The 27,582-nt window shown below is 36.3% G+C and overlaps 3 protein-coding genes across 4 annotated transcripts in view; 1 reads left to right on the top strand and 2 right to left on the bottom strand.

Moving 5' to 3' along the window:
• Positions 1-13,464, bottom strand: part of LOC135685626 (sperm-associated antigen 17) — a 32,134-nt gene extending 18,670 nt beyond the window's left edge. Inside the window, exons 1-2 of one of the 2 annotated variants that reach the window (XM_065201614.2) lie at positions 11,534-13,464; positions 499-639 (exon numbers count right to left, since the gene is read on the bottom strand). In XM_065201614.2, the coding sequence (XP_065057686.2) occupies positions 499-639; positions 11,534-11,572 (180 nt within the window). In that variant the 5' untranslated portion in view covers positions 11,573-13,464. Of the gene's footprint in view, positions 1-498; positions 640-2,226; positions 2,398-11,533 lie in introns of those variants that run through there. The other variant, XM_065201613.2, reaches the window with a different exon arrangement.
• LOC135685630 (importin subunit alpha-8) lies at positions 3,622-16,845 on the top strand. Its single transcript, XM_065201618.2, has 20 exons — positions 3,622-3,780; positions 3,967-4,011; positions 4,136-4,225; positions 5,139-5,183; positions 6,050-6,108; positions 6,373-6,420; positions 9,581-9,628; positions 9,876-9,961; positions 10,459-10,718; positions 11,710-11,754; positions 13,477-13,539; positions 13,649-13,723; positions 14,187-14,243; positions 14,379-14,450; positions 14,761-14,814; positions 15,006-15,056; positions 15,300-15,371; positions 15,643-15,711; positions 15,992-16,033; positions 16,422-16,845. The coding sequence occupies exons 1-20, from the start codon at positions 3,709-3,711 to the stop codon at positions 16,665-16,667; spliced, it is 1,599 nt and encodes a 532-aa protein (XP_065057690.2). The 5' UTR covers positions 3,622-3,708; the 3' UTR covers positions 16,668-16,845.
• A 2,460-nt stretch (positions 16,846-19,305) lies between these two features.
• LOC135685632 (uncharacterized) lies at positions 19,306-27,158 on the bottom strand. The gene is made up of 8 exons (XM_065201620.2): positions 26,939-27,158; positions 26,453-26,545; positions 24,610-25,111; positions 23,964-24,038; positions 21,607-21,707; positions 21,151-21,265; positions 20,445-20,533; positions 19,306-19,795 (listed from the first exon to the last, which is right to left on the bottom strand). The coding sequence occupies exons 1-8, from the start codon at positions 27,032-27,034 to the stop codon at positions 19,760-19,762; spliced, it is 1,107 nt and encodes a 368-aa protein (XP_065057692.2). The 5' UTR covers positions 27,035-27,158; the 3' UTR covers positions 19,306-19,759.
• Positions 27,159-27,582: the final 424 nt, after the last annotated feature.

The following is a 27,582-nucleotide window of genomic DNA, read 5'->3' as shown; positions in this document are numbered from 1 at the left end:
ATGGTTGATAAATATATGTTGCAAATAAATAGACACAGAAAATAGCATGCTGACTTGAAAAAACCCAACAGTAAATGTTGTCTAGGAAAAGAGAGCAAGGCCACAGAACAAATTGTTACTGGGGTCCATGAACCCTTTGACCTACTAATCCCCTTTTCATAGGGCCTGTAAGTCCTCAAAATAAGTGAAATGTTAAAAATTCTTTCTCTACAAATATCCCAAGGTCATAGGCACCTTGGGGCTTCTGCTCTTGGACCCCACTAAGTGATCTTTACTGCCATCCAAACCACAAAGTTAAATGAATTAGTAGTGAATGTGTCCATTATCACCCATTTACAACTCTGTCCCTGAAAATCCAAGAGACTGGTATTTTCCAACATTCAAGCAAAATATGATAATTCCCAAGAATAGTAACTATCTAATCATGAAACCCATATGCCCAGGGGCCAGGTCTTTGCTCTTTAATAACAACACAACAACAAAAAGTTCTTAAGAAACCTCTTTCAGGAGGGCATCATATTCAACCACACTGAATCTCTTTCTAAGCCCTGTTGCAATGCTTTCAGACAAGACACTGCAGTGTTGCACATCCTCAATTTGATTTGGCACTGCAAACACAACCACAGCCTTCCAGTCATCCTGCAAAATAAAAAGTTTACAGCTAGTTCTTTTTTAACCATTTTAATACCTGTAGAATTTAACAAGATAAATTATGGCATTTAAGTCATAGCCAGATATTTCACAATTACACTTCACAGTGGCGTGCTGGGGGTGAGATCGCAGGGGGGGGGGGGGGCAAAGAGTAAAATGGCATCCCTCAATTAGATATCTTCAAATTTTCCTTCAAAGTTTTGGAAATGTGCAGAAAAATACAAGAGCACTAGAGCACACAGATCTGTATCTATCTGTGGCTAGTGAAAGACCTTCACATGAGAGGTGATTGAGAATTTTCAAATAGAGTATGTTATTATTTGTAATAACTAACAGTATTTTTGAGCATTGATGTAGTAGCTGTATCATTAAACTGCACATGATAATCAGGGACGTCACTATTGAGGGAGGTTAGGGGTAGGGAGGGGCTGTAAGATCGTTCAGGAGTTTAGTGAGGGCAGTGACCATGGTTGGCGGCAAAAAATGCAAAAAAGACCTTCCAGAGGTGGTCGGGAAATGCATCCACATATTTACAACATCACTCTAGAATCGTGGAAAACAGCTGTGCTCCCAGCAATGCTGGCACAGTTGAAGAAGATGAATGTTGCAGAGATGAGGATGTTATGCTGCGTGTGGGTAGTCACAAGAAGAGACAAAATCAGGAATTAGATGATACAAAGAACAGTGAAGGTAGCCAAAATAAGCTTGAAGATGCAAGAAAGAAGACTGAATTGGTATGATCATGTGATGAGAAGAGAGGAGGACTATGTTGGAAGAAGAGTGATGGCAATGGAGATTCCAGGACACACAAGAAGAGGGCAACCTAAATTTCGATGAAAAGACAGACTAAAAATATGCAGGAAAGGAACCTGAATGAACACCAAGTAGGAGATAGAGAAGAACGTAAGCGACTCTCGAGAAACAGTGACCCCATATCAAGATGGGAAAAGCTGCAGAAGAAGAAGAAGAAGAAGCTCTACTCATGGAAGATCCTGGACAATACCCATATGCTTTCTTCAAAATATGGGCCAAAGGCCATAGAAAATGAAGAGTGTAACTTTACTTGTTTTCTTAGCAATAATATTGGAAGCTCGGCTCGTTTTGCAAAGCAACATCACAAAGTGTCATTGATCGCAGGCTCGTGTTCTGTCCCTAGTCGTTTCATAAATTCACATTTCTCAATATAGACTTCCTTCTGTTTCAGTAGTTCGCTATTCAGAAATTTCTTGAGAAAATAAGAGGTAATCGACGACAATAAAACTATTGCAAAGCATGGATGGTTGAAATAACCCTTGTCTAGTAGCGCAACCTAGGGGTACCTTGTATGTGGATATAGATGGACCTGGTTTGTGAAGCAAAACAAAATTAGCAACCAACAGATATAGGCAAGGAAGGTCTTGTTCTTCCATTATAGAGCCGTAAAATAAAATAGATGTAAAGTTGAATTGGCAAGCCATGTTTTTCTGCGTTTTTAAAGCGAGAAAGAATTGCAATTTCTGGCCTTTCTCGATTTCATGTCAAGATCGTTTTTGGGATAGGGCCTACTGTTTTTAAAAAGTCAAAATTAACTTTTACCTCACTAAAGCTAGCTTGAGCAAGCTCTGTTTCCCACCTCGAAACATCAGTAGACGAACCACTTTTACGTTTTGATTTCGCCATATTCAAGAACGGATCCTAAAATGAGCCTTCTACTCTCGGCGGTCAACCATTTTCTTGACTTTGGCTATGCCTATGTTTGTTGCTATGGGACCTGAAATACTCGATACTAATTGTCATGAAAATCTCTGTTTTTGAAAGGATTTTTGAAATGATAAGTCGAAAGTTGAGAAAAAGTTAAGAACAAGCTGACGTTGAGCTACTGTCAAATGCAATTTTGAACAACGTTTCATCTCAAAAACAAAGATTTTTAGCTTTTTCGGTAGATATCCAAATTCAGGGCTCACAACACGAAGTTGAAAGTAGTGGGGGGGGGGGGGACAAGGCTAGCAAAAGTGGGGGCCAAGGATTCTTTCCCATTTAATTGTCACTTTAAAACTACTTGTTTCGCAAAAAGTGGGGGCATGGTTACCCAAGCCCCCCGGTGGCCTTGACACTTTCATTCTATCAATTTAAGAAAAAAGTAAGAACAATCCAGCCTCACATTTTCGAAATATTTGCTTTTGTAAATCGTATTTTTATTTGTTTTGTAAAACTTTCTCATTTTCAAGAACTCAAAAGACTATCCAAAAAATAACTTTTTTCAAGTTTTAGAGCCAAAAAGTAATCTGAGCACCCTCAATCCTAGGTAATTAGCCTGTGCTCTAGACCCCTAACTTGAAAGTGCTCCAGATCCCTTACCACGGCCAATACTCCCGCTAAGAAAAAATTGACGACCTAAAGAAGCATGAAAGAATTATTGACATGATGCTGCAAAGATTCCAAACTTCTAACTTGATACTGCAAACAGAAGTGTTCAAATTATGCAGTGCGTAAGACCCAGTGACAGAAAATTTGGCAGTGAGCCTTGCTAACAATGAGCCTTTGCGAGTGTGGCAAATTATCCAGGCGACAATCCAAACAATGGCAGTACATGGGCTCTGACAAAGACTGAAGAGTGGGGGGCCAAGGGAAAATTTAGCACCCATAACAAAAGATTTTGAAAAAAACTCTATTGTTTTGCAAAAAAGAGGGGCCAAGGCCCCCCCGGCCCCCCTTTCATCGGAGGCCCTGCAGTAAACTTCTATGGATAAACCATAATTTATTTCAGACTGTCTGAAAATGCATTATGGGATGCAATGGCTCATTGTTAGCAATGAGTCTTTATTGACCTTCATATCCCTCCCATCTCAGACCCCCTCGGCCCTCCCTTCTCCCTTTCTTTTTCCTAGGACAATTTCCTGTTTTGTGGTTTTGCTTGCTATATGATTGGTTGAAATTTTAACGAACCAATCAAATTGTAGAGGCGCTACATTTGAAACGCAAGCGTGCATAAACCCTATGCGTTTCCATCATACAACCGTCATTTGAATTCTGCAAGCGAATAGTTCAGTTCTTCACGTTCAACTTACGAGAATAAAAATGCCTGCTTTTGACACTGGAGTTGATGGAGGGCGAATAAGGAGTTTTAAAAATAAAGGGAAGGATTTAGACGTAAGTTATTTAAACAAGGCAATCGTCATTTGCTTATCGGAATCTAACGGTTTTCGAGCCTCTTAGAGCACAGCCAAAGTAATTTTTTTCTCGGCATGATGCGCAAATCCTTGGTTGTTTGCTCGTTTTCACAACTTCTTCAGCATGCGTATGTACTTTTCATTATAAATTTTAACAATTTTTTAGGAACTGCGAAGACGAAGGACCGATGTTACTGTTCAAATTCGGAAGGTAGGCCAACGAATGTAAATGCACCCTTCATTTTATGCCTATGGGCCTACTTAGACACTGAGTCTTGTATATACTTTTATTTTCCGCTTTTTACAATCAGTAATATCTGACTATGAATCCTCAGGCCAAGAAAGACGAACAAGTGTTGAAGAAAAGAAATGTAACTCAGAACGAGATAGAATCCCTCAGTCCTTTGAAAGAATCAAACAGACAGGCAAGTTCAAAATATTTTCTTCTATTTACTAAACATTTTGGTTTGTCAATCTTCTTTGAGAACGAAGCCAATTGCTCATTGAAAATCATGCTAACTTTCTTAGTTTTAAAAAACCAAAGTGCCCGAGTTCTACCACCGAGAAATTAAAGACAACCTTTAACAGATGTCCAAAAAACCTTACAGTGCAGTGAGCAAAAAAAATAATTGTCCTGAAAAAAAATGAAACTGAAAGTCCCTAAGAACTGAAGTTTTTAGCTATCTTATTTTATGGTCTTGTGGTAGCCAGTCAAAGACTTCTGCTTCCCATTCTATCACTCTTGTAGTAATTGTAAAGTAGTGCTTAAGTGTGTTGTACTTGTAAATTATTGTTGACTTGAATTTCATGCCCCATTTTGTTAATTTAATTTTAACAGGGTTGTTTTTGTAACCAAAAGTAACAATACCAGGTCTGTTGTCTTATCATCAAACAGTAAAAACTGATCTAGGGCTTGGTAAAGATGTATAAATACAATATTGTCAAAAGATTTAGACCCGAGTTACATTGCAAACTGAGCATGTCCCCTTTTGTTGGTTGTAACATGTAGCCTTCTACTTCCAAAACATAAAATGTACAAAAAGCAAAAACAAGTGCTCAGCAACACGCCTAAACAATAAAAGTTTTACTGGGAATATCACAAATTATCTACTGCTTTTATAAAAGTTGCAAAGGACTCTTATAATTATTTTCTTGCCAGTTTTTCTACTCAGCAATGAAAACCATCCTCTGTATTAGAAGATTAGCAACCAAAGAAATCATGCAGTAACTTCTTGATTTGCAATATATATTCTCACCAAGTTAGTATTCATCTGCTTAATCTGCAAAATGTTTGACTAGTTTCAACAGTATTTAGAACCATTTTATTTTTCTTAATAGAATAAAGGCTCAACATCTGTTTTGCCATTGCAAAAAGTTGTAGAGGTATGTTTTTTTGATAGTTTCAAATCTCCCTTTCACTGTTGACTGACCTAGGGCATAATATTTTATTGATTGATGAAATTCCTATTCATTGGCTCCACTAGCCACAATACAGTATTGAGGCAATTGTAATCATGTCTGTGAATTTTTTAAACTATGCCCATTTGTATACCAAACTAAACCCTTCTTCTTTTGACAAAAAACATATTTCATTTGTTAATTCATGTCTTACTCTACTTTCAAAACCTTTCTCATATTCAAGACAACTCCTCCCCCAAAAAATAATTCAGAATTTAATGAACCCGAATACCATAAATCCTCGAATAAGCCCCCTGGGGGCTTATTTATTTTTTATTTTTTTTGGATGGGGCTTATACGAGGGGGGCTTATAAAATCATTGTAGACAATAAGAAGACATTATTAAAAGACCATGTTTATTTTAGTAGGAATTTCTTTATGAGCAATTAATTAATTACTGCCAAAAGTTCAAATTTGTCATGGTTATTCAATCAATGGCCATAAGCAAACTCAGATGGCAAAAACCGTCAAATCGGGGGTCCAATTCGAGAATATACTGTAGCAGTGGGAGCTTATTCTAGGGGGGGCTTATTGACAGTTTGTAGTTTTAGAGTTGGGGCCAATTCAAGGATTTGCGGTATATCATTATACAATAAGCTGTCCAAAATAAATTTTGCTCAATTTTTAGACCCAAGAGAGTAGTTTGAGCACACCTATCCTAGCTTTATTTGCCTGTGTTCCAGCCTCTTGTAAGAAATGCATTTTTCTTCACCCAATTGAAATCAAGAAATTTTCAGTAATTAAAAGTGAAAAGCTTGCATTATTTTAACTACATCAAATGTTTTTTCCAGATATTATCATCAAAACTTCCCTCTACAACTGATATTTTTTCTGCAGTGCAATCTGTAAGGTATGGAATCTTTGCTTTGTACTGACTGACATCCAATGTATTGTATATGTAGCATCCCAATTTACCTACCTCTTAATTTCTTACCACTATTTTGTAGGCAATAACTTGTTTGTTGTTTTATATTCAGGAATGTAGACAAAGTATTAGGAATCAGTTTTATTATAGTAAGGCTTTGTCACATTCGTATTCGTTATATGTCTGAAACTATCTTTCTATGGTAAAGAGCAAGGACTTGTTATTATCTCAATGTTGTGATTTCTCTAGGAAACTGTTATCTAGAGAGAAGAACCCACCCATTGACACTGTGATAAAGTAAGTATGATTTTTGTCAAATTTACTGAGGTTTTGACATTGTGTTGTAACCAATGAGGTGGTTGTAACAAAGCTTGCATGGTCTCCCTGTTTTCAAAGATCTGTCTGTCTCCCTATGTCCAATCAGATTGTCATTTTTAATATCATTTATAATTCCTTTGCTACATTATTTAAAGCAAGTATTTTTTACCGCCTTTCTTAAATTTTCAAGATTTAAATTTTGCAGAGAAAATAGCGATTTTTAAATATAAGGTCAATGCTATCGTTTTTGCAAAAAAAATTTTATCATATCCTTTATTTCCCAGCTACTAACGTTCAGGGGTCGTGGAAGAAGCAGAATAGAAATTAATCTCCCGCCCAGTAAATCACACGGATACAATGAATCATCTGGCTCTTGCCTTTGAGCACGTTGAACCCCTTAAGAAATTTTCACCCCAGCCCCCGATCGTGTCCCAATATGTTTTGCGGTTCTTTTCATCGTTCCTCCATTATCTAAAATCTATTCCCCCAATTTTCATATGAAGTCAGTCCACGAGGAGCTGACTGAGGTGGCTTTCGCCCAAATCACAGTTCTGGTCCTGTGGTATGCGGAGAGACTATTGTCAAAACCTTTAAACATTTTGTTGAAAACTAATTGGAAACAACATATTTTCAAAGCATATTCATTCTAAACAGCTTGCAATATAAATTTTTGTGATTCTGGGGGCAAATTCAAGTCCCGATATCACTACCCCTAAACGACGCTTTACTACACAAACTGCATACTTCCCTCCACGGCACAGACAGAACCTGGTCTTTGATGGTTGCAATATGTCATAAACCTCAGAATATTGTGTGATGAAATTCCGATAAAAGCTCTAAACCCTATGGAGTATAACAGCAAGTCTGGATCGTCGGCCCTGAATGAATCTGAATGAATTTCTGAACTAGCTAAGGATGGTGGGGGAGGCTTGTTTTCGCGGTCTGACTTACCTTTAGCGCGTAAATGCCGTTTGATCATAATGCACAATTTTAGAAATAACTGCCTTCAAACCTTTCAAACTCTACCACATTTAAACTAAAAATGGTCTTGATATCTCAATATTTTAAGGTTTTGTTTCCTAGCCATGCAAAGTTAATTTTCATCAAGAATTTCTTTCGGCCAATACATGTTTTTAGCGGACCACAAAAAGGAACATTATTCTTCTAGAAATTGATTTGAGCAATGTTAGCATTCCGGATATAAATCTGCTTCCTTTTTCCTTTTACGATCGCTCGCTGCAATTCCAGGAATATAGTTTTAGAAGCATAGCTTCTCAGTGTCTTAAAGATTACTTTCGAAAGCTAGTCAGTAACAAATAAGATCATCTAATTATCTTATTAACTTCAAATCTTCTCACGAAAACACACTCACCCAAGATTTGCGATTAACGACATCTTCAGCAATGGATGCGAGAGCAGTGAGCTTTGGGTCACATGCAATCATGTTGTGCATAGTAAGGCTGGTTGATGATCTTATCGGAACGTTCACCATCTTGTGAAACCCTAGCGATGTCATTGAGGAAATGTTATGCACCGAATTCATTTTCCAGCGTGATTGATTTCTTGTTTTCCTTAAAGAAGATTCCATTTTAAGACCTTGCTTCTGCTGCCACTTTGATGCTCTTGTTAGCGAATCTTCCCTATTCCTTTTTGCTTGCTAAAATACCCCTAACTTGTCTTAGCGGAGGTGCTAAAGATCTAAACTGGCCACGGATATTCCCATCCAGCTACTTTCTTTTCACATAAAAACTCTGTTGTGTTTGCACCTGTCTTTTGCTACTATGAAACAGCGACGCCGTCCAGATTTCTTTTATTCGCCAGTTTGCATTTCCGATATGTCTTATTAAAATCAAACCCAAACTGGCTGTCTGGATTGATAACGTTTTAAAGTGTTGAAAAGTCCTTGTAATTCTGATTCTTCCTTGCCTTTTGTTGAGCTGAGAGTAGCTGCTGGATTATGCTAAACAATACTAGGTTATTTCACCCTAAGATATACAGCTCGATGCACATCAAAGTCGCAAAAGTATTCTACGCCGACAACCTTCTTAGGCGATACTAGAGATGCCTCTTGCGTGCAAGTTATGTAGTGCTTTGCAGCATCTCGGTAGCAAAAAAGCTCCTTTACTCTTGACCACTTCTTGTAGGCGAAAACAGACCCCTTGAAATTTTCCTCACCAAAAAGCATGAGGTTCTGTTTTTCTGTATTTTCTAACAAATTAAGCATCCAGCCACTGGAATATTCTAAACTTCTCTGCTGAAAACGAAATTAAATGACGCATAGCTTTGACGATCTGCGCTTGCTAATCAATAGAAGCGTTGAAAGGGAGCCAAGGCTTCGAAAAGTAACTTGTGGGTTTTGTGTTACAAACCTGACAATTTGCAAAGGGAAAGGGACTTGATTATAACTTGTCATTAAGTGGATTACAAGGATAAACAAATTGAGCAAGATGCATTTATTCTTAATAAGCCTGATGTATAATTTATAAACGATGAAGTTTGTGGTGTTTTATTCATATTATTTGACAAACAGTCTACACGCGATGGAATTTCTACAGAAAAAAGGTTCCAATTTTTCATTGCTAGCGTGTGATCTAGCTGTCTTTGGTCTTGGAAACTTCCAATGCTTATCCCTTCACTCAGCCTAAGATTAGTGCTCGCTTTGTATTTTGTTTCAAAGTCATTTGTAAAGAGTTTCCAAAATGTTAGTTTTGTGGAATCCCTATAACGATTGAATTTTTAGCCGTTTTTAAAAGGGATTGCTGTTGTTTTTTGCATATCTTGCTGAAGCTGAATTTTGAAATCTTATCGCTTCTTTGTTATTGACCTGGGGCTCTGTAGGCCCTCTAAAAGAGCACTGTGAATGTTGAATTCTTTTAAAAACTCTTACGCAACCGACACGCTTATTTTCATGCAGTACGATATTAGGCCGGTTTTGGGGTTACAATCGCAAAGCATGCCGGTTGCACAAGAGCCTTTAATTGCTTTAACCTACAATCATGTAGCTGGAGGCTTAAATTATAAAGTGCTTTTTTCAATGCTTAAATAACTCGTGTCAAATTATACCTTGATCAATTTGTGTCAAATAACCGGCAATTTTGTAAAGACCCCACTAGTGTCTCAAAAACGTGACTTTTTTCAGTGCTGGACTGGTGCCGAAGCTCATACATATTTTGCAGACTACTACTGAGTAAGCAAATCGTTAATTTTCTTTTATTATTACCTCAAACTGAAATTGCATTTGGCTTTGTTTTAGTTTTGACAATTTTGTGTATGTTGCGCCTTTCTTGTTAGTTGTTATGCTCACTGAATGCCGTGAACGCCAAACTCAGGGCCATCATTTCAACAATATGTGAACCTCAAATAGGCAAATATACTGTTACTGATTGGTACAGTGTTTATTCGTGTTTCTGATAATGATACTGGTTGGTTTTCAGCAATGCAGTGCAATTCGAAGCAGCTTGGGCTGTTACAAACATTGTCTCTGGTACAAGTGAGCAAACTGCGATTGTTGTCGAGCAAGGTAAACTACAGCGAGATTCTTACAGCAATAAGCTATTTCATAGAATTTTATTAGGCCCCGTTACCAATTTACCTCTAGCAGAATTTTCCTTGTTCAAGTGTTCAGATATAGAACGTAAAATGTTTTCATAGATTCCATCCAACTAACTCTCTTCTAAACAGCTTTGCAGGTTTGACAGACAGACGCTTTCTTGGAAACTCTTAGCTTTCTGTGATGCCAAAGATTTATATAGCATTTATTATTCTAGAGATAAATATTGCTCTGCATTTCACATATAACGCTTCTTTTATGTGATAAACCTTATCTATTCAAAAAAATCCTTAATAGTTAATTGTTCTTAAAGATATTATTTTTCTTCGACAAATTGTTCTTAGATATCATTATTACTTATACTAATCTTTATTGAAACTTTATTTTCATGAAATCTCAGTTCCTTCAAATTAAAGCTAATATTTTAGATTTGCCGTGAAACTGGTAGGATAATTTTTGTATTCTAGGTGGAATTGAAATATTTATGAAGTTATTGAGCTCTACTGAAATAAACGTTTGTGAGCAGGCAGTGTGGGCACTTGGTAACATTGCAGGAGACGGAGCTAAATACAGAGACAGAGTCATAATGGCCGGCATACTCCAGCCTCTCCTTGCCTTGATCCAACCAAATGCGATGAATTTCTCATTTATCAGAAATCTAACTTGGACGCTCTCAAATCTGTGCCGCAATAAAAATCCCTCTCCACCGATGGAACATCTTATGCCGGTAGGTGCCATGTTGCATTAAAGCACCCAACAGTTCTAAAATTAATGCAGATACTATACCATGCACGGTATTTTGTTTATCGTGATTGGCCTTGTAAATTTAAACCTCCCTGAATAAATTTATATCTAACATATGATAAAGGGAACCTCCAAACAATGTTGTGTTTGATACTACCTAGCTGCCGGAGGTAGTCTTCAAAACACTGGAGAGCTATGCTTATAAAGATAAATTCTAACAGACAAACGATATTGTTGTATTTTTCTACAGTATAAGCCTGGTGAATGTAAAGTCAAGACAACGGGTTCCTCTCTAAACCGTACACTAGCGCTGGTTGCCCAATTGTCCGTAGTTCGATGCCACAGTTAAAAGAGATTAAACTCGCAAAGATTAGAACTCGACTTTTTCTGCATTATGAAAGAAAACGCACATTATGACATTTAACTCCTAGGTCATAAAAGTCATGTTTTTTAAAAAAGTACCGATTTTAAAATTTTTCGATTTAACAATTGGTCAGTACATATCTCTGAAAAGAATGGTATATCTTTGTAAAGGACCAGGTCGAGAATCAGCTCTCGCTTTGCTCATTTCTTAAGATGAAAATTTCTTCAAATATACAAATACATATACATATATGATTTCAGCATATACAAAATTTCACATTATACGTCTGCATCTTGTGTAAAATGCGCATCCTATCATCATGTTTACTTGATACTATGGACAAAAATCGAAGAATTTATAGAAATTGGTAATACTCTAGGAAGGTGATTTTTAGATTTGTCGATGTAAATGGTGTGTAAATTTTAGCAACCTACCTGTACAGAGATCGTTTCAAGACTCTCTTCTTGCTCCATGTTTGACTTCTAGAATAGAAACGACTATCTTTGAACCAGAAGAATGTGCACTGATGCCGTTTGTGTCGCTGTTTTATATTTGCAATTTATTGATGTTAAATTTGCCTTGCCACAAAATGATGTTTGATTTGTTTTAGGCCATTCCTATGCTTGGTCACCTAATCCACCATCCTGATGAAGAGGTAAGTCTAATGCTAAAAAGATTTTAAACAACATGAGTCGATGTATTCCTATATAGCGTGAGCTTTCAATTTCTCAACGGTCCATTGTATGGTTATCAATTATCGAACATTTCATTGGATGATTGCGATCAACAGGATCATATTGTTTTAAATGAGGTGAATTTATTCGCTTTCATAGATTAAGGCATCATGAAATAAGTATAGGTTGCCCATGAAATTTGGTTACATTGACATGCAACCCTGATCTAATGCTTAATGTTTTTCTTGTTTTTTTCTCCGCAATCCTTGTATTGATCATCATTTAAAACCGCGACAATTCTCTTGAATTAAATATAGGTTTGATCCCACTTAATGTTATCTACATGAAAACAAGGTCGTTTGTTGATTCCATATCTAGCATTCAATTACACCATTTCTAAAGCTCATTCCTTTTTTCCTACGTTAGTAGGACAAGAAATTAAACAGAGTTTCCTATTGTTTACACCTTGAAAGAACGAAGAACCGAAGCAAAATGCGGAAAGGTTTTTGAAATTGAGGAAGACGCTAGATCGGATGTTTGTGGCATCGTCCAACTTTCACAATGCGTTTAAAATGCTCATAAATGAGACTGATTTTTGTAACGGGCCAAAGTGAATCCTTTATTTTTATATATAAGTCTTTATATTGAAAATGCTGAAACAAGCCTGGGGGCTCTTAACCTGCAGTTTTCAGGTGAATGTTCACCCTATTTGTATTAAGCATTCATGGACTGGTATCGCCCTCCTATTAGTGCTTCGCTAGAGAATCATAGCGGAAATATCGTTCAGTTACCTCTTCTTGATAGCATTTACGTTTCTTGTGACAGATCCTCCACCAAACTTTGATCTCTTCCCCTGTTTATGTCTCTGCCTTGACCTTGACAGTCCTCCCTCGGCTTGGTATTTTCTTGTGGCTCTGTTTTGTGGCACTAAGCTACTTTCGCAATTAGCCCTGTAAAATGATGTTTCCCTCACGCATATCAAGCCAGCTGCTTCAATACCTTGTGAAAGGTACTTGGTAAATTGCTCCGCCTTTTTGGTATGATGTGGCTTGCTGTTGTTCTCAATCACAATAACAGCCTGTCTTTTTTACTGCAGAGTTCTGTTAAACTTTTGCAGGCTTCTACAAGATTTGTTTTCTTTTTGTTTATTTAGTTGATTCTGTTCCTCAGAATCTCTGATTTTTGATATTTTCATTGTAACTCTGGTCACGCAGTCATGCATTAAGATTCCTGCTGAATACCAGAAACGCGTTTTACATTGTAATCTTCTTTATCCGGTGTATGAAAACGATTGCACCAGGAGGCGTCCATATTGTTACAGAAGAAAGTTCATTTAGGCCTTTAAATTATCTCTATGTTAACAAATGCCATCGCTTCGTTCTGCAGGCTTCGAATAATTTGTTAGTGTTGTTCAGAATAATTTCTGCCAGCCATAGCCAGTAAATCCGAATTGCTGGAAATGGAAATCCCCATTCGTGAAAGAATTTCTAGTAACTGTGCTTTTTACTACACCACTTTCTAGTACCTTCCCAGTATGTACAGACAAGCAAATCACTTTCAACAGGCAGACAGGAAAGCAAATGTATCTGTTCATACTAAAGGGTAAAAGTCCTGTACGCCTCCAAAAATAATAAGTCATGTTTGGCTCTATATCTCTTTATGTCTTTTCTTGTAATACGTCTACAACTATTATGTATCTGCAGGTAGTTGGAGATGCATGTTGGGCAATTTCTTACTTGACCGACGGCCCAAACGAAAGGATACAGGTTAGTGTGTTTGTTTTTGTAAGAGAGTCGTGCCTTGCCTGATATGATGCTATTCTTTATGATAGACCTCGTTTTGCCGTTTTGATTAACTTTTCAAGTATTTTTTAAGGTCATCCTTGAAAACATCCCGTCATCAGTGCAAAGACTTGTTGAACTGCTTGGTGCAAATGACGTCAAAATTGTCGTAAGTACGGTTACAGATTTTCCATACTGAATAAAGAAAGGACGGTATAGACCTCCACAGCTGAAAGCTCGAGCCTGTTCTGTTCTATGAAGGATATTGTGGGTGAACTTGTTATTGTTGCTGAAGATATCTATCGAAATCATACAAGTTGGATAGGAGCTGTAAGTCTTCATTTCTGGTTGCTCATGGACAAGATGATGCGCGCAATCGCATTATCTTGGCAACCGTGCCTTTCAAGGCAGTTGCTAAGGTAATTTCAAACTAAAAATAAAAAGATTAATAAAAGTACATGATGCAAACCAATTGTAACCGGTCACCGTTTTCAAGCTGGTTCTGCTGCGAACATACCGGTTTTGCGTTGTAAGGTCGGTTTGAACCAACACCTATCTGTTAAGTGACATGTAACTAGTGACATGTGCACAGTGCTTTCTGTTGATGTTGAAACCGGTCTTTTGTTTTGCAGACTCCAGCTTTACGTGCAGTCGGTAACATTGTTACTGGCACGGATGAACACACCCAGGTATATCTTCTCTTAGACTTCGCTTGTACAATGTCTCAACCTACCTGCATGGTAGACGACATCTTAATGATCACATTGGTCTGAGTTTTCCCACTTTTCTTTGAGACTAATGCCAATCTATGATTCCTTTCACAGCTTGTTATAAACAATGGCGCTTTGTCTCTCTTTCACAATATGCTTGCTCGTGGTAAAGGATCCCTTGTTAAGGTAACATTTCTTTAAAGTAACAACAGCAATTAAGTTATTAAACTTTATGAGTATTCTACTATCAAAAAATACAACTGTTGAGGCACTAAAGATATGTCTTTTTGACGATGAATCTAGCTAGCGGTCATGTACATAAATTGTGATTAAAACTAATGACACTGTGAAAAAATCGTCTTTTTGGTTTTGGTTCGTGTATTTGAGATTGCTCGTCGATTCTTTGTTAGATGCTTGTTTCAGAAAAACTGGTGTTGGTCTTGTAACTCTTTTCTTCGTGTTTACTTGTGATGTCTTTTCTATTTTTCTTCTATAGGAGGCAGCATGGGCAATATCAAACATAACTGCCGGAAACCAATCTCAAATCCAGGTAAAAAACTCCACTCTCAATCTTTCATTCATCTATTTTGAATTTGTTCGGCTTGCATGCATACAATAATACAATAAAACTTAAGTAGACAAACGGAATGAGAAAGTTACCGTAGATCATTTGCATGAAAAACTATAGAAATATCTGATTGCAAAGCAGACAAATCAATTTTATTTTTCTTAATTTTCCAGGCTGTAATGGATGCAGGATTACTTCCTCATGTTGTCAACATTCTCGGAAATGTAAGTATTTCTCTCAACTTGTTACCGGAAATGTTTTAACTCCACGCTACCTGACAATTGTCTCTGTAAGGCCATGATCTGCATGGTCAACGATAAAAACTTCCTCAGTACCAGCAAATTTCAAGCTTCTAGTGAATTACACCTACATGTTTGATCAACCTAAAGTTGTGTTGAAATGGCAACAGATATGTGAAAAAGTCCTTTACAAGGTTCTTACCTGTGCTTTCGTCTTTGTTGCTCTAGGGTGAATTCAAGGTCCAGAAGGAAGCAATTTGGATCGTTGCGAATTTCACGTCCGGTGGAAGTGTGGAGCAGGTAAAGAGTCGCTAAAGATAACCCTTAAATTTTTAGTGAAATTTCGAACAAAAATTGTAAATGAGTTGAACAACGGTTGCATAACAGAGAACTTTAGGTACTATGTTGCATAGTAATTTAAAAGGTAAATATACTCATTTGAAAAGACTCGAATTGGATTAAAACTGAAAAATGTAGGCTGTTGGGTGTGGGATCATGTTATTTGCTTGTTAGCACAAGTAGGCTTTTCATTTTCCTGGTCACTTAAGAACTTCGTTGTCTCTGTTTTCAGGTTCAGAAGCTATGGGAAGCAGGAATAATTGAGCCATTGTGTGGTCTTTTGGCAAAACCAGACACCAAGGTATTGATCGTACATTTTAAAACGTGCAATTTATAATAACCCCGGTTCTGGGTATAACATGATAAGAAGCTTCAATAATGTCTTTCGTCTAAAACTGCTTTCAACGCAGGTAACTTTGTGCTCATCCATTGATAGTTTCATAGATGAACACTGGAATAATTTTAAGCCAAATTTCTATTCGCTTTTGGGTTATCATGTTTCCATATCTTTAAATGAGTGTAACTGATGCAGTCTGGCTTAATCAGCGTGTAAATAATAAGCATCGATTCTCCTTCCACAGCTGCTGCTAGTTGTACTTGATGCTCTGAATAACATTTTGCTGGTAAGTTGATGCCACTTTGCAGTTGCTTAAGTGCATTTGTTTAGCTCTTCGTTGCTGCAGTCTTACGCTTCTTTTCGAGATTTTCTTCTTATATTGAAAAACTGTTTGCCAATATTGCGGAACACTTTTAAACAAGCTTTTCTTAGAGATGTTATCTCGCCAAAATTGGTAAAAAATCTAGGCTTGCGTTACATAGAACTTCATCTCAACACAATTGCTGATTTAGTGTTCGGCGATGAAGTTCGCTTACATACGCATGTGAATAGTTCTATGCACAAGACAGCCTTTGCTTGATTTTCTTATTGGCCTACGACCGAACAATAGTTGAAGAAAGATGTCAGTGTTTATATGTAGTAAATTTTAAGGAGGTTTTCTATTTTGCTTGCAGAACGCTCAACGCTTAAACAAATTGGCCGACGTTGCCAATATGGTAGAGGAACATCATGGTCTAGACGCACTGGAGGCGTTACAGCAACATGAAAGCGAACAGGTCTACAATGCATCAGTAGAAATCATTACGTCATTTTTCTCAGAAGAAGAAGAAGTGGACACGGGAGTTGAGCCTGCTGCGCAATCGGACGTTTTCGTATTTGGTGCCACGCAGATACCTCAAAACCAGCATATTCACTTCTAATTTTCAATAATAGCGATTCCCTTTGCGCTGTACATATTGGTCAAAATGTGAACGGGTGGGAACTGTAAATATCCCCTTGCGAGATAATATAATTGTCAGTTGGATCAGAATGTACAAAATATTGGGCGATATTGATTTGTGGTTATTTGTTGTTAGAATTAATTGTTTTGCATTATAAGCGGTATTTTTCTTGTGTTACCCTCACTATATTGGGTCTGTTAAAATATCTAGCATTGGCTAAACTTCGAAGGTTTAATAAACGAAGCAGAAAAATTTCATGCAAAAAGACAAATAGAAGGCATAAAATGGTGGATAGTTCTAGTGAGCCGCAATGAACGCGACAATAGCAAGAGACACAAATCCTGCTAGTATCAGCCCATGATGAACCGTTGAACGATAAAAGACTGAACACTATTTTTGATTTTGACATTCTTGCAAATGTTCGTTATAGGTACGAGTTAAGATTATGTGAGGCACTTCCTATGTGTAACAAGAGGCGTTATAAGTTTCTATTACTATGTTTTAAAGTAACTTGTGTACAGCTTCCCAGCGAATTGACAAAAGGGCTTGGACAGCGTAGAGCAAAAAATTGATTTTCAAGGAAACCATTAATTTTATTGCTGTGATTTCGATTTTCACTGCCTAGATTCCATGTAAGAACTGAACTATAATTTAACTGGAGTGAAATTATGAACCTTGTTATGGAAACCCTTTGCAGCAGGGTACCAAAATTCTTCAGAAAGAGCGCCTGATTCCAAAACGGGAAGTGTGCAAATCTGTAAAAAAGGATTAACTACATTGAAAACTACTGTATTTCGCATCTCTTTCGGGCTGACATGGTTGGAAAAACCCTTTTTACTTGCTTATCTTGTAAGTGAGGGAATTCATTTTTGTGATGGTAAATGGTTTTTTGTTTCCAAGAATCTTATACAGTTTTGAGTTACGAGAAGAGGAATATTCTGTTTTGTAACAAACGTATACCGTAAATCTTCGAATTATCCTCAGGGGCTTACTTATTTTTTTTATTTTTGGATGTGGGTCATACGAGGAGGGGGCTTAGAAACTTATGGTACTTTTTTTTATAAGAACACGAGCCTTAAAACTGGTCAAAAGTTAAGAACAAGCTGAGGCTGAGCTTCTGCAAAATGCAATTTTGAACAACGTTTTTTCTCAAAAGCGAGGATTTTTAGCGATGTGTGGGTGCTTTTTCGGTGAATATTCAAATTTGTCAGCAAATTAAGGCTGTCTCACTCACTTTGTTGGCAAATGAGGCCTGAACATCTTCTTAGAGCGAAAAAGCTAGCAAAAGCACTGCTTACACCCTCTTAATTTAAGAACAAATTAAGAACAATCCAGCCTCAGATTTTTGAAAAAATTAAGAACAGTCAGCCAGAACTTAAATTTACTGGTTCTTATAAAAAAAGAGTGTAGATATCAAGAAGACATTTTTAAAAGACCACGTAAATTTTAGTAGGAATTTCTTTATTAACATTTAATTAACTATTACCATAGTTTATGCTATTACCAAGGGCAACCACAGATGGCAACAACGGTAGCAGTGGGGGCTAATTGATAATATGTAGTTCTAGGATGGGGGTTTATTCGGGAGGGGGCGTGGCAATTCGAGGATTTACAGTATGTCACATGGTAGTGTACACAGGGTGCATCGGATCATAACTTATGGATAATTGGAATTTCGCAATGCAAACAGTTTTATTAAGTTTTGTCATACTACAAGCAGCAGAAACTGTCTTTTACGTCAAATAAAGTGGGTACAATGCAGGAGGGGCCCTTTTCTTGAGGCTGACGTTTAGCGATGACTGAATTTCCATTTACTTTTCCATTTACAGATACTTTTCTGGGCTTTACCCTGGAAGCCACACGAGACGTAACTGGCTAAGGATTTAGATTGTGCAACTTAGGATTTTTTGCATTCATCCACAAGAGCAAGCAACCAAGCAAAAAGTAATTCTTTCAAAATTACATTTCTTGAGAGAATTTTAGAAAAACCGTGAAAATTGTGATTACAATTCTTTAGACCTACTCAATATTTTAGTGATATAATCAAACCTCATTGATTTAGTTACGAAAAAGATAAATTCAGTAATATGTTGATGATTGAAAAATAATATTTCTCTTACGATAAAGGCTGAAATTGAGAAGACCTGGCCTAAAAAACAGCATTGGTACTTCAAAACTACCTTATATATCAACCTAACAGTGTCTTGAAGAATGAAAAACAAGGGAATACAAGAAGCCTTCACTCATAACAATCCAGGAACATTTAGTTTCCAAATCATCTAGATGGTAGCATTTGATGCAAGTTATTTTTCAGAAGTTGAGTTGCAAAATATCTACTAAATAATGAAATAGTAAAACATATGCTGTAGTGTCCAGTTTGTCTAATAATGGGTGGAGCATTCATGAAAAAATAGCTGGCTTACCTCGTGCATAACTGGAAAAATGTAAAATCGTCTAACCGAAAAATGCTTGATAATTAAAAAGGCTTTCTATCAGTTGGTACTCAAAGGTCTTCAGAAGGCATCCATACACTTGAGGTGGGTGAGAGCCCATACTGCCAAAACTGCAGGCAATTTACAACATTTGTGAGGCTTTACATAGACAAAACTCCAGAAAATTCCAATTTTACCAGTTCATACACATATGTACAGTGAGAATATCTCAAATCATTCACAATACACCAATTGTTTATTCCAATAATGTTCCAAATTTACAACAAGCATGTCAATAGCATTATACGAATATGACTGCAATCTAAACAATACAATGTAAAGTCAACAATATTTATTTATACTTTGAACATGTCAATGCCCACCAGCGTATTCTTGATTGAATGGTACACGACTGTTTATCATTACCAAGAAAGACCTGCAAGGACTTGACCAAAACCTGCATCCTTAACTGCATAAAGTGGTCATGCAGTCACTTTGACTCCACCAATAAATATTGTCTGCCAAGATCTAGGTCTTTTATCTTTCAAGAAGAAATCAACTTCTTCTATTTATCAAATAGCACCATCACCAGTCACAACTTCAGGTTTCTCAAGACAGCTAGTAGCCTCTTCAGCTTTTTCATTTCTTCAATGATTTTTTTATAATTGCCAAACGCTGAAAACAAATTAAAAGTCAATAAAGAAGCACAATAAATAGCCAAAAACAGTTAACATTACACATTTTTGGGGGGTAAAAACCAGGGTTGATGTGAATACAAAACAGGAAGTTTCAATAAACATGAAGTTTCATAGGACACAGAGGTTTCAATATCATAATTGTATATTAAGAAAATGCAGCAACCTCAAAAGAAACGATCAAATAATCTCATGTTGTGCACAAATAAATGAGATGGAAAGCAAATGAACTAGATAAAAAATTTCCAGACATCAGCACATAATTTTTATTACTTCCATTTAAAAAAAATGTCCTCTGTTCTAGAAAACTTCGAAGACCATTGTCAAAGATTGCTCTGCATGTAATAACGGATATCCACCATTGGTCTTACAAAACAAAACTGTTATCTTGCTCCTGGACAACATTAAAAAGACACTGACACAAATATTCTGTATTTTGTCCAGTTCAGTATTTCACAGTAGTGAACTCCTTAATTATGTGTCAGTTTAGTGGTTGCCAACTGGTCAAACTATTAACCAATGAAATGAAACATTTTCCCCTTCACATTTTCTTTACAGCTTGCTTCATCAAATGAAAATATAAATGTTTGACGATTTAACAAAACCTGTATTACAAAAATGTAACAAACCTGTCTGTGGGCCTCAGCTGGAGCAAGTTTCTTATGTGGTCTCAGATCATCATTTCCAAAGCCAGGAAGCCACATATTCCAATGCCGATCTGAAGTACATGAAATTTTTTAAACTTGGTAGCTTCATAAAAAAGTGTCAATTACATGTTTAATATTGGCTTTGTACAGCCCATAGCATTGAAGTTTAATACAAGCACCATTCAATATACAAAATGTTAAAAGATGTCAGAGAAAAAAGACTTTCACTACTATTTTAAGGGGAAAAACTTTCACATTTTTCGTATTTCTGGTCCAAAATCACAAAATTTGATCCATGAACTTCCTGAAATAAGGAAAGTTGCCATTGATCCTCTTAGAAACTTTGATGAAGAATGGTTGTTTTTAGAAAATGCTAATATTGTTTTTGCTGTGTAGCTGGTATTAAGTAGAAAAATTAGAAGAAAACCTTTTCCGACGAAATTCTTGGTTTTTTCCTAAAATGATAAATCTTTAATCTTGATTCTTTTGTGAAGGTTAATTTAAAAAACACTTTTCCTCGATTCACAAAACTTTCTTCTGGTGAAACTTTCTCCCCTTAAGCTAGTAAATGTCCAAAACATCACTTTTTGTGAACAAAAGAGAAAACAAGTAGCCCCTATGTTGTATACTGTTTGGCATACTGCGTTATATACTGAGTGGCATTTGGACAAACTAAGCAATTTCATACCTAAATGTAGCTGTATGTCTTTAGCCTCAAGAGTGTTTGACTTTCGGTGCTTTGCCAGTTGACAAGCGCTGTTAACAACATTCTCTATGAAGTCATCTGCTATTTGTAATAACAACTAAAAATGATAAAGACAATAAATGTAATTTATCATTAACAATAAAAAACAATTTACAAATACATTCTTACTCACAAATAAAACTGTGCCAAACAAACAAGCTTTTATTGCACAGAAACTTCTTGTTGCTAAGTGACATTTACATGAATGAAAGCACTGTCCATAATAAGCCAATCCAAGCTCCTGAAACATATCAGGAGTGTAAGCGTATTGTATAAAAATACAAATAGTTGCAAGAGATCATTTGCTGCCACCTGTAAACAGCCTTCTGGCATTTCCATGACCATAATATTGATGATGACTTCTGGTCTGGTAAAAAATATTTCCTAATTTATCATTACCTCCTCCACATCATCATCCATTGTTTCTCGTGGGTCGATTTCACGAAGAAGGTCCTGAACTTTCTTACGGTTCAATATCTGAGTTGATTGAGCAGCTGGTACTGGAAAAAAGGAAATAGAATTGATATACAGTGTCAAAGCACTGTCAGTTAAATCCTACAAATATCACTGTCAGTTAAAAGTACGATATATTTAATTGCAAAATAAAAAAGGCAAATATCATATTGAAGGCTCCAAAAATCCTCATTTTGGCTCCAAATATACCTGTATCAAAATATACCTGGCACAGCGATTCAATATTCACAACTTTATAAATTAATCCTCAACTCAACAGAGGTTGACTTTTCTCATGTGAAAGGCTTCCAGTGTTATTTGGGCAAAAAGACATATTTTACCCTCTCACAAAATACTATTAATAGTTTTCAAGAAGATAGTACAATAACTTTATTTGTAATGCAGGCCTTGCCCGGAAAGGCGCTCGATCGAGCGCGCGCGCCTAGAGCGCACCCAAAAGAAGCCTTGGAGAGCGATTTATAGAGCCCCTCAAAACGTAAAAACAATATTAACACGGAGCAAAATAAATTTTTGGAATTTGTTGAATCAACTTGATCAAGCATAAACAATCTTCCCAACAGACCGCAATATTATGATTTGCGTAAAATTACCCCTTGAGAAAAAATTCAGCAAATTCAACGTTGGGTTTTCGATATCATTTTAAATCTAATAACCCTCTAATAACCATCAAGAATACAGGCCATCAAGCGTATTCTCCGGCAGATTTATTTGATTTTTGAGCAAGCGTTAATCTTCTATTGAAGTAAATATTATTTTCTGTTTTTCTTAATAACTTAAAATCGCCTGTGCAAATCAGCGATCACGTTTCCGTCCAAATTATCGCATTGCTTTTCATTTGAGTTTGCGAGTAGTAGATGTTCTAGCGTTTCTTATAGAATGGATAACATGAAAAAAGGAAACAAAGTTAAATGTTCGATTTAAAGCCATGCGTTTTGATGAAGCAATATGTGAAGCTAAACATAACAGTAGTGATACTGACACTGATAAAAGCTCATCGCATGATGGCAACTTACATATCTAGAAAAATCTGAACAATTTTGCGACTTTGTTCTGTTATATTTATATATTTACATTAACATAGTGTTTGTTGCATGTTTTGTTATTTCATATTATGGTGCTTTCTGGTATCACCGTTGAAATTCATATTTAACATTCTTCCGAAGCTTTTAATATGAAGCTCTCGATCTTCTAAAGCTCTCGAAGGATGCTCTCAAGGAAATTTACTTAGAGGTGCGAAATAGAGCGCCTAGAGTTTCTAAGGGGCTCTTTTTATGGAGCACCTTCATTTTACTTAGAGCAAGGCCTGGTAATGCCAACCTATCTACACTGTTTTCTTATGAGGATGGGTACACAATTGAATGGCAATATAGTAGTTTATAAAATATTTCAATCTAAAAACTGTTCTACCTAAAATCTTGCTTTTGTGGAATATGTATGGGATATGAAAAATGCTTGGGGCTTTGTTAATTTTAGTATACAACATAAAAAGGAAGGAAGCTGTTTTTTAAACTTTTTGAACCTTGCAGCTCAGTAGAATGCTTAGCTAAAGAAATGTTACATTTTGGCTGGTGATTCTTTGATAGGAGGAATTTGAAAATAGCGTTTAGGAGATGGTGCATGGTTCAGTAAATTGCAAGCAAAAATGTGCTCACTGTTGAGACGAAACATGAGAACAAGATACAATGATTTTAATTATCAAACAGGCCTCTCAGTTGGAGGCGTGTCATTGTACACCCGCGTCTCTGCACCCACCTAGGTAAGATTACATTTTGTCAGAAACTTCATCTTGCTGCCCCATGAATCATCTTTAAAAGCAGTATTTATCATTTAGGGAAATGAGTGACACCATATGCATGTTAAACAATGAAAAACTGGCTGTGCCAGTTGATTGTGATGAAAGAACCCAGCCTGGCCACTGTAACCATTACAGGAAGTAATTTTGGATTAAACAAGTATTTATAGTTTGCTACCTGTTCTGTACATTACTGGTACATGTTAGGATCAAAATGATAAAAGCTTCTTTTGTGGTCATATATAATACTTGAAAGACAAGTTTTATCTAAGCATTTGGTACCACAAAACTTAAAAATAGCAGAGGGAAGCTGTAACATCAATAGAGCTGACACTTCTGCTTTTCAATGCGATTTAAATCAGTTAAGAATCCCATGTCTCCATATAAAATTTTGCCTCAAGGCGTGCAATCAGCCATACACCTGCTAAAATTTTTACAAAGAAACCTGATGAAATGCAAAAAAAATAATTTCATATGCATGAGTTTATACCTGCTGTATTGGTTGAAGGCGGCTTGACAGGAGCAAGACCATGCTGTATTCCAGCTGACATGGTCTGACCGTTCCCTTTAATCAGTGAAATAATAAGAAGGAAAATATTACGATGTTATGCAATCCTTAAGATACCTAGTCCTTAAGATCTCTGTATTGACAAACATTCAATTTGATGTTAAAAGTATCAACAGGATAAAATTTGCTTAGACCAAATAAGATACATCCCTATAAAAGACATACATTTAATTTTATGTCAAAATCTCATTAAAATGAAAGTAAGCAGCCATATTCCTTTACAATCTGTCAATTTCTTTTGGCAGCATTCTTGAAAGTTTGTAATTAGAAGATTAGAAGCAACATCCCAAAAATGAAATTCTTGGCTGCATCAATTACATTGTACATGTACAAAATGTACCCTAAATGTGAATGGAATGTTTGCAAAAAGGGGTGGCTGTACAAACAAAGAAGTATAGTATAAATAAATCCAATTAATCTAGTAGGTTGTCAACGGTCCAGATAGATGGGAATGTATATATATACATTGGTTGAATATCCCTTTAAGCCTTGGCCTTAGAGTGATGACATTTTGTAACAACTATCACCATACAAAGACTTGAGTAACTTTCACTAAGAGATATGTTACCTGCATTAATTCCCAGCATACGTAATTGTGCCTGCTGAACAAGCGAAGCCCCATTGGCTGTTCCAGGATGATTTATAATATTTACCGCTGATGATGTTGGTCTTATTTGTTGCTGAGTCCGTGCTATCATAGGCTGCTTTGTTGCAGCAACATTTATGATGGGATTTTTGGAGGTATTTCCAGATACCCCTGAAACAACTGCAACTGCTTGGGAAACAACAATGCCAGCGTTTGATGCAACTAGTTGAACATTTTGTTGACCAAGCATGTGTGCATTTATGATTGATTGTGTTGCCACTAAATTTGCTGCAGTTCCCTGGGTTCTTTGTAGCTGGTATGTTATGTTTTGTGGCTGATTTTTGATAACTTGCTGTGGATTTTGTACTGCCGTTAAGCCTACACCTTGGGTAGAGGCAACAGACAGCTGTGTAGTGCCAGTCAAAGCAGCTTGCATGGTGGCTTGTGAACTTGCCATTGATGAAGACTGTAAAAGGCTTAGTTGCTAGGGAAATGAAAGGTTTAGTAGAAAATTAGAAAAAAATGTGTTGTGTCGTTGGTGTTAAACCTTTAAAGTTAGATGACATATAAACTTTAAAATGTACACCTCATTAGAAAATAAATATGGTAAGAGGATTTACTTCTAAACTAAAAACTATTAATTGATTCAAGAGACAAAGCTTGCTGCTGAAAACTCTGAATCACAAACAGATTGCTAATCATTTGCAGCAAATTTCTTGATGTTAGGAAGGTAGGTTAAATCATAAGGTATGTAAATATAATCTGGTGATATGTAATATAGAATCAATTGATGACATTCTATGAAACGTTCTCTTGAGACCTTATATGATTTAGATATTAAAGAAGTTCAAATAGTAAATCATTTAAATCACAATAAAACGTAAAGCAATCCCACAACTTCAAAAGCAAAAATCTTAAACTAGCAAATTTTCAAAGTCTCTATTTCATTAAGCTGTCTTTGTTACATAAATATGTACTTTTGGACCTATAACATAACTTTGCCAACATTGCTGCTAACAAATGTGGGAGGTACACAATAGCTAGAGGAAAAAACATGGCAGTTTGAAAAGCTCTCACTTGCAGTTACTCGAAATTCGAGGATCAAAACACAAAAATCGCTGCTTATTATTTCTTGTTGTTGCTTAATGTTGCAAGACCATCTGCATATTCTTTATCTTAATCTCTTTTGCAACTTGCACTTTCAAAATTCAAAGTACTCACAGTGTTGCCCATACCCAAAATCATATTATTTGATTAAGGCATAAAGGCATAAAGACTTGTTCTAAATTTTTCCTTGCATATAAGCCGATCTCAAAGCATCAACAAAGAACATTGACTTTACAGCTCCAATATCAGTCTACCCATTTTTAGGCATTACCACTGGCTATCTGCTGACCTGCCTGCCTACATTTGGTATAAAACATACCATAAGTCTTCAGAGAAGCCACACAGGGTCTTGCCAATTTGATATATTTTGGATGTGCTTATTCAAGTGCTTATTTTTTGGGGTTTAAATGAGGGTGGGGTCTCGTAAAAATCATCTGAGAGTCACCATAAAAATAGCTTTTTCAAATAGTTTCAACTTTTTGAAGTTCACTTTGAAAAATGAAACATTTTGCAACTCAACAATAAACCATTTTGAACATTTTTAATATGGGCAAAAATCATTTACGGTAAAATTTGGGCTGTTAGGGGGGCAACATAAAAATGTTCAATTCCTATGCAAATTTTGATCTCCTCCAATCAATCATGATGAAATTCATGCTAAGAAACGAAAAGAAGTTTCTCTTACACAAGCGGAAAAGCCACAAAAAGAAAATATTACCTTGTCGTACTGCTGCTTTGCCTTTACATACAATATTTTCAACTTTTCCACTTCCTTTGCCTGCTCTGGCGTGAAAGGACCTTGGCCATAAGCCTGAACATAAACAAAACAAAATAATGGTCATATAAGCATTGAACGAGCGAAGTATACAAAACAACATCCATATATATAATATAAAAAATTGATGATAATCATAACACTATTAGTTATACAATTACTTGGAAATCCATTGGTACGTTCTACCGTACAATACATGCAATTACAGAAATACAAAACAAATAACAATTTAGTCGGTTTAAATTACTAATGAAAAGTGCTGGATTTCCAAAGCAAACAGCTTTGGAAAAAGATAGCGGTTGGTACTGCGAAGCTAATGAAATGCAGTTGAAAGGGAAAAGAACAAAACTTTGTGCACATGGCCCGGCGCCTCTTTGAACGTACAATTTAGGCCTGTTGTGCATCGCAAAAAAGTAGCGGCTTTCTTACCTGAATCTGGCGCTGGAGCTCTTGCAGAACGTCGATGATGGAGCGCTTTTGGATAGCACCTTGCGAAGAGGCCGTTGTGAAGGTTTGGTTGCTCATTTTACACAGAATTCAATGCGTCACTTCCTGTGTAAATTCCAAATTCTTTTTTATGCTTTCATCCCTCGTCAATCAATCTTCTTTCGGAGCGGGACATTATTGATTCACATCGCTAAATAACTAAACAACATCTCTCAGACGGGATTTGCTCCTGTGCAGTGCCACTTGTGCACAGTGAGGCATGACCAATAGAGTTCTAAAGTGATGACGTCACAGAGATCTATTTTAACAATTTTTGAATTTAGATCCCATAGCCTGAAAAAGCGTCATGAAATACCTCAAAATATGCTAAATCAGTCAAATGTGTTACGAAATGATCACATGTGTATTGGCTTTTTCCCCATCAAACCTCTATATTTTGGTCTTTGTTCATAACTTTATGAACAGAGCGAAAATAACAATGATTCGTTAGCAAACTTCAAATCTTTCATTGGCTATATCTCAACTGATTTTAGACATATTTGACTAATTTGGCAATGTGGAAGCATTTCATACAGATCTTTTATGTTATGTGATTAAGATTCAAAAATTCTAAGAATAGGTTTTTG

This window comes from Rhopilema esculentum, chromosome 15 (assembly GCF_057945365.1).
Source record: "Rhopilema esculentum isolate cy_ngs chromosome 15, ASM5794536v1, whole genome shotgun sequence".
Taxonomy (NCBI): Eukaryota; Metazoa; Cnidaria; class Scyphozoa; order Rhizostomeae; family Rhizostomatidae; genus Rhopilema; species Rhopilema esculentum.
Note: the sequence above shows the minus strand (reverse complement) of the source record. Positions and strands in the feature narration are given on the sequence as shown.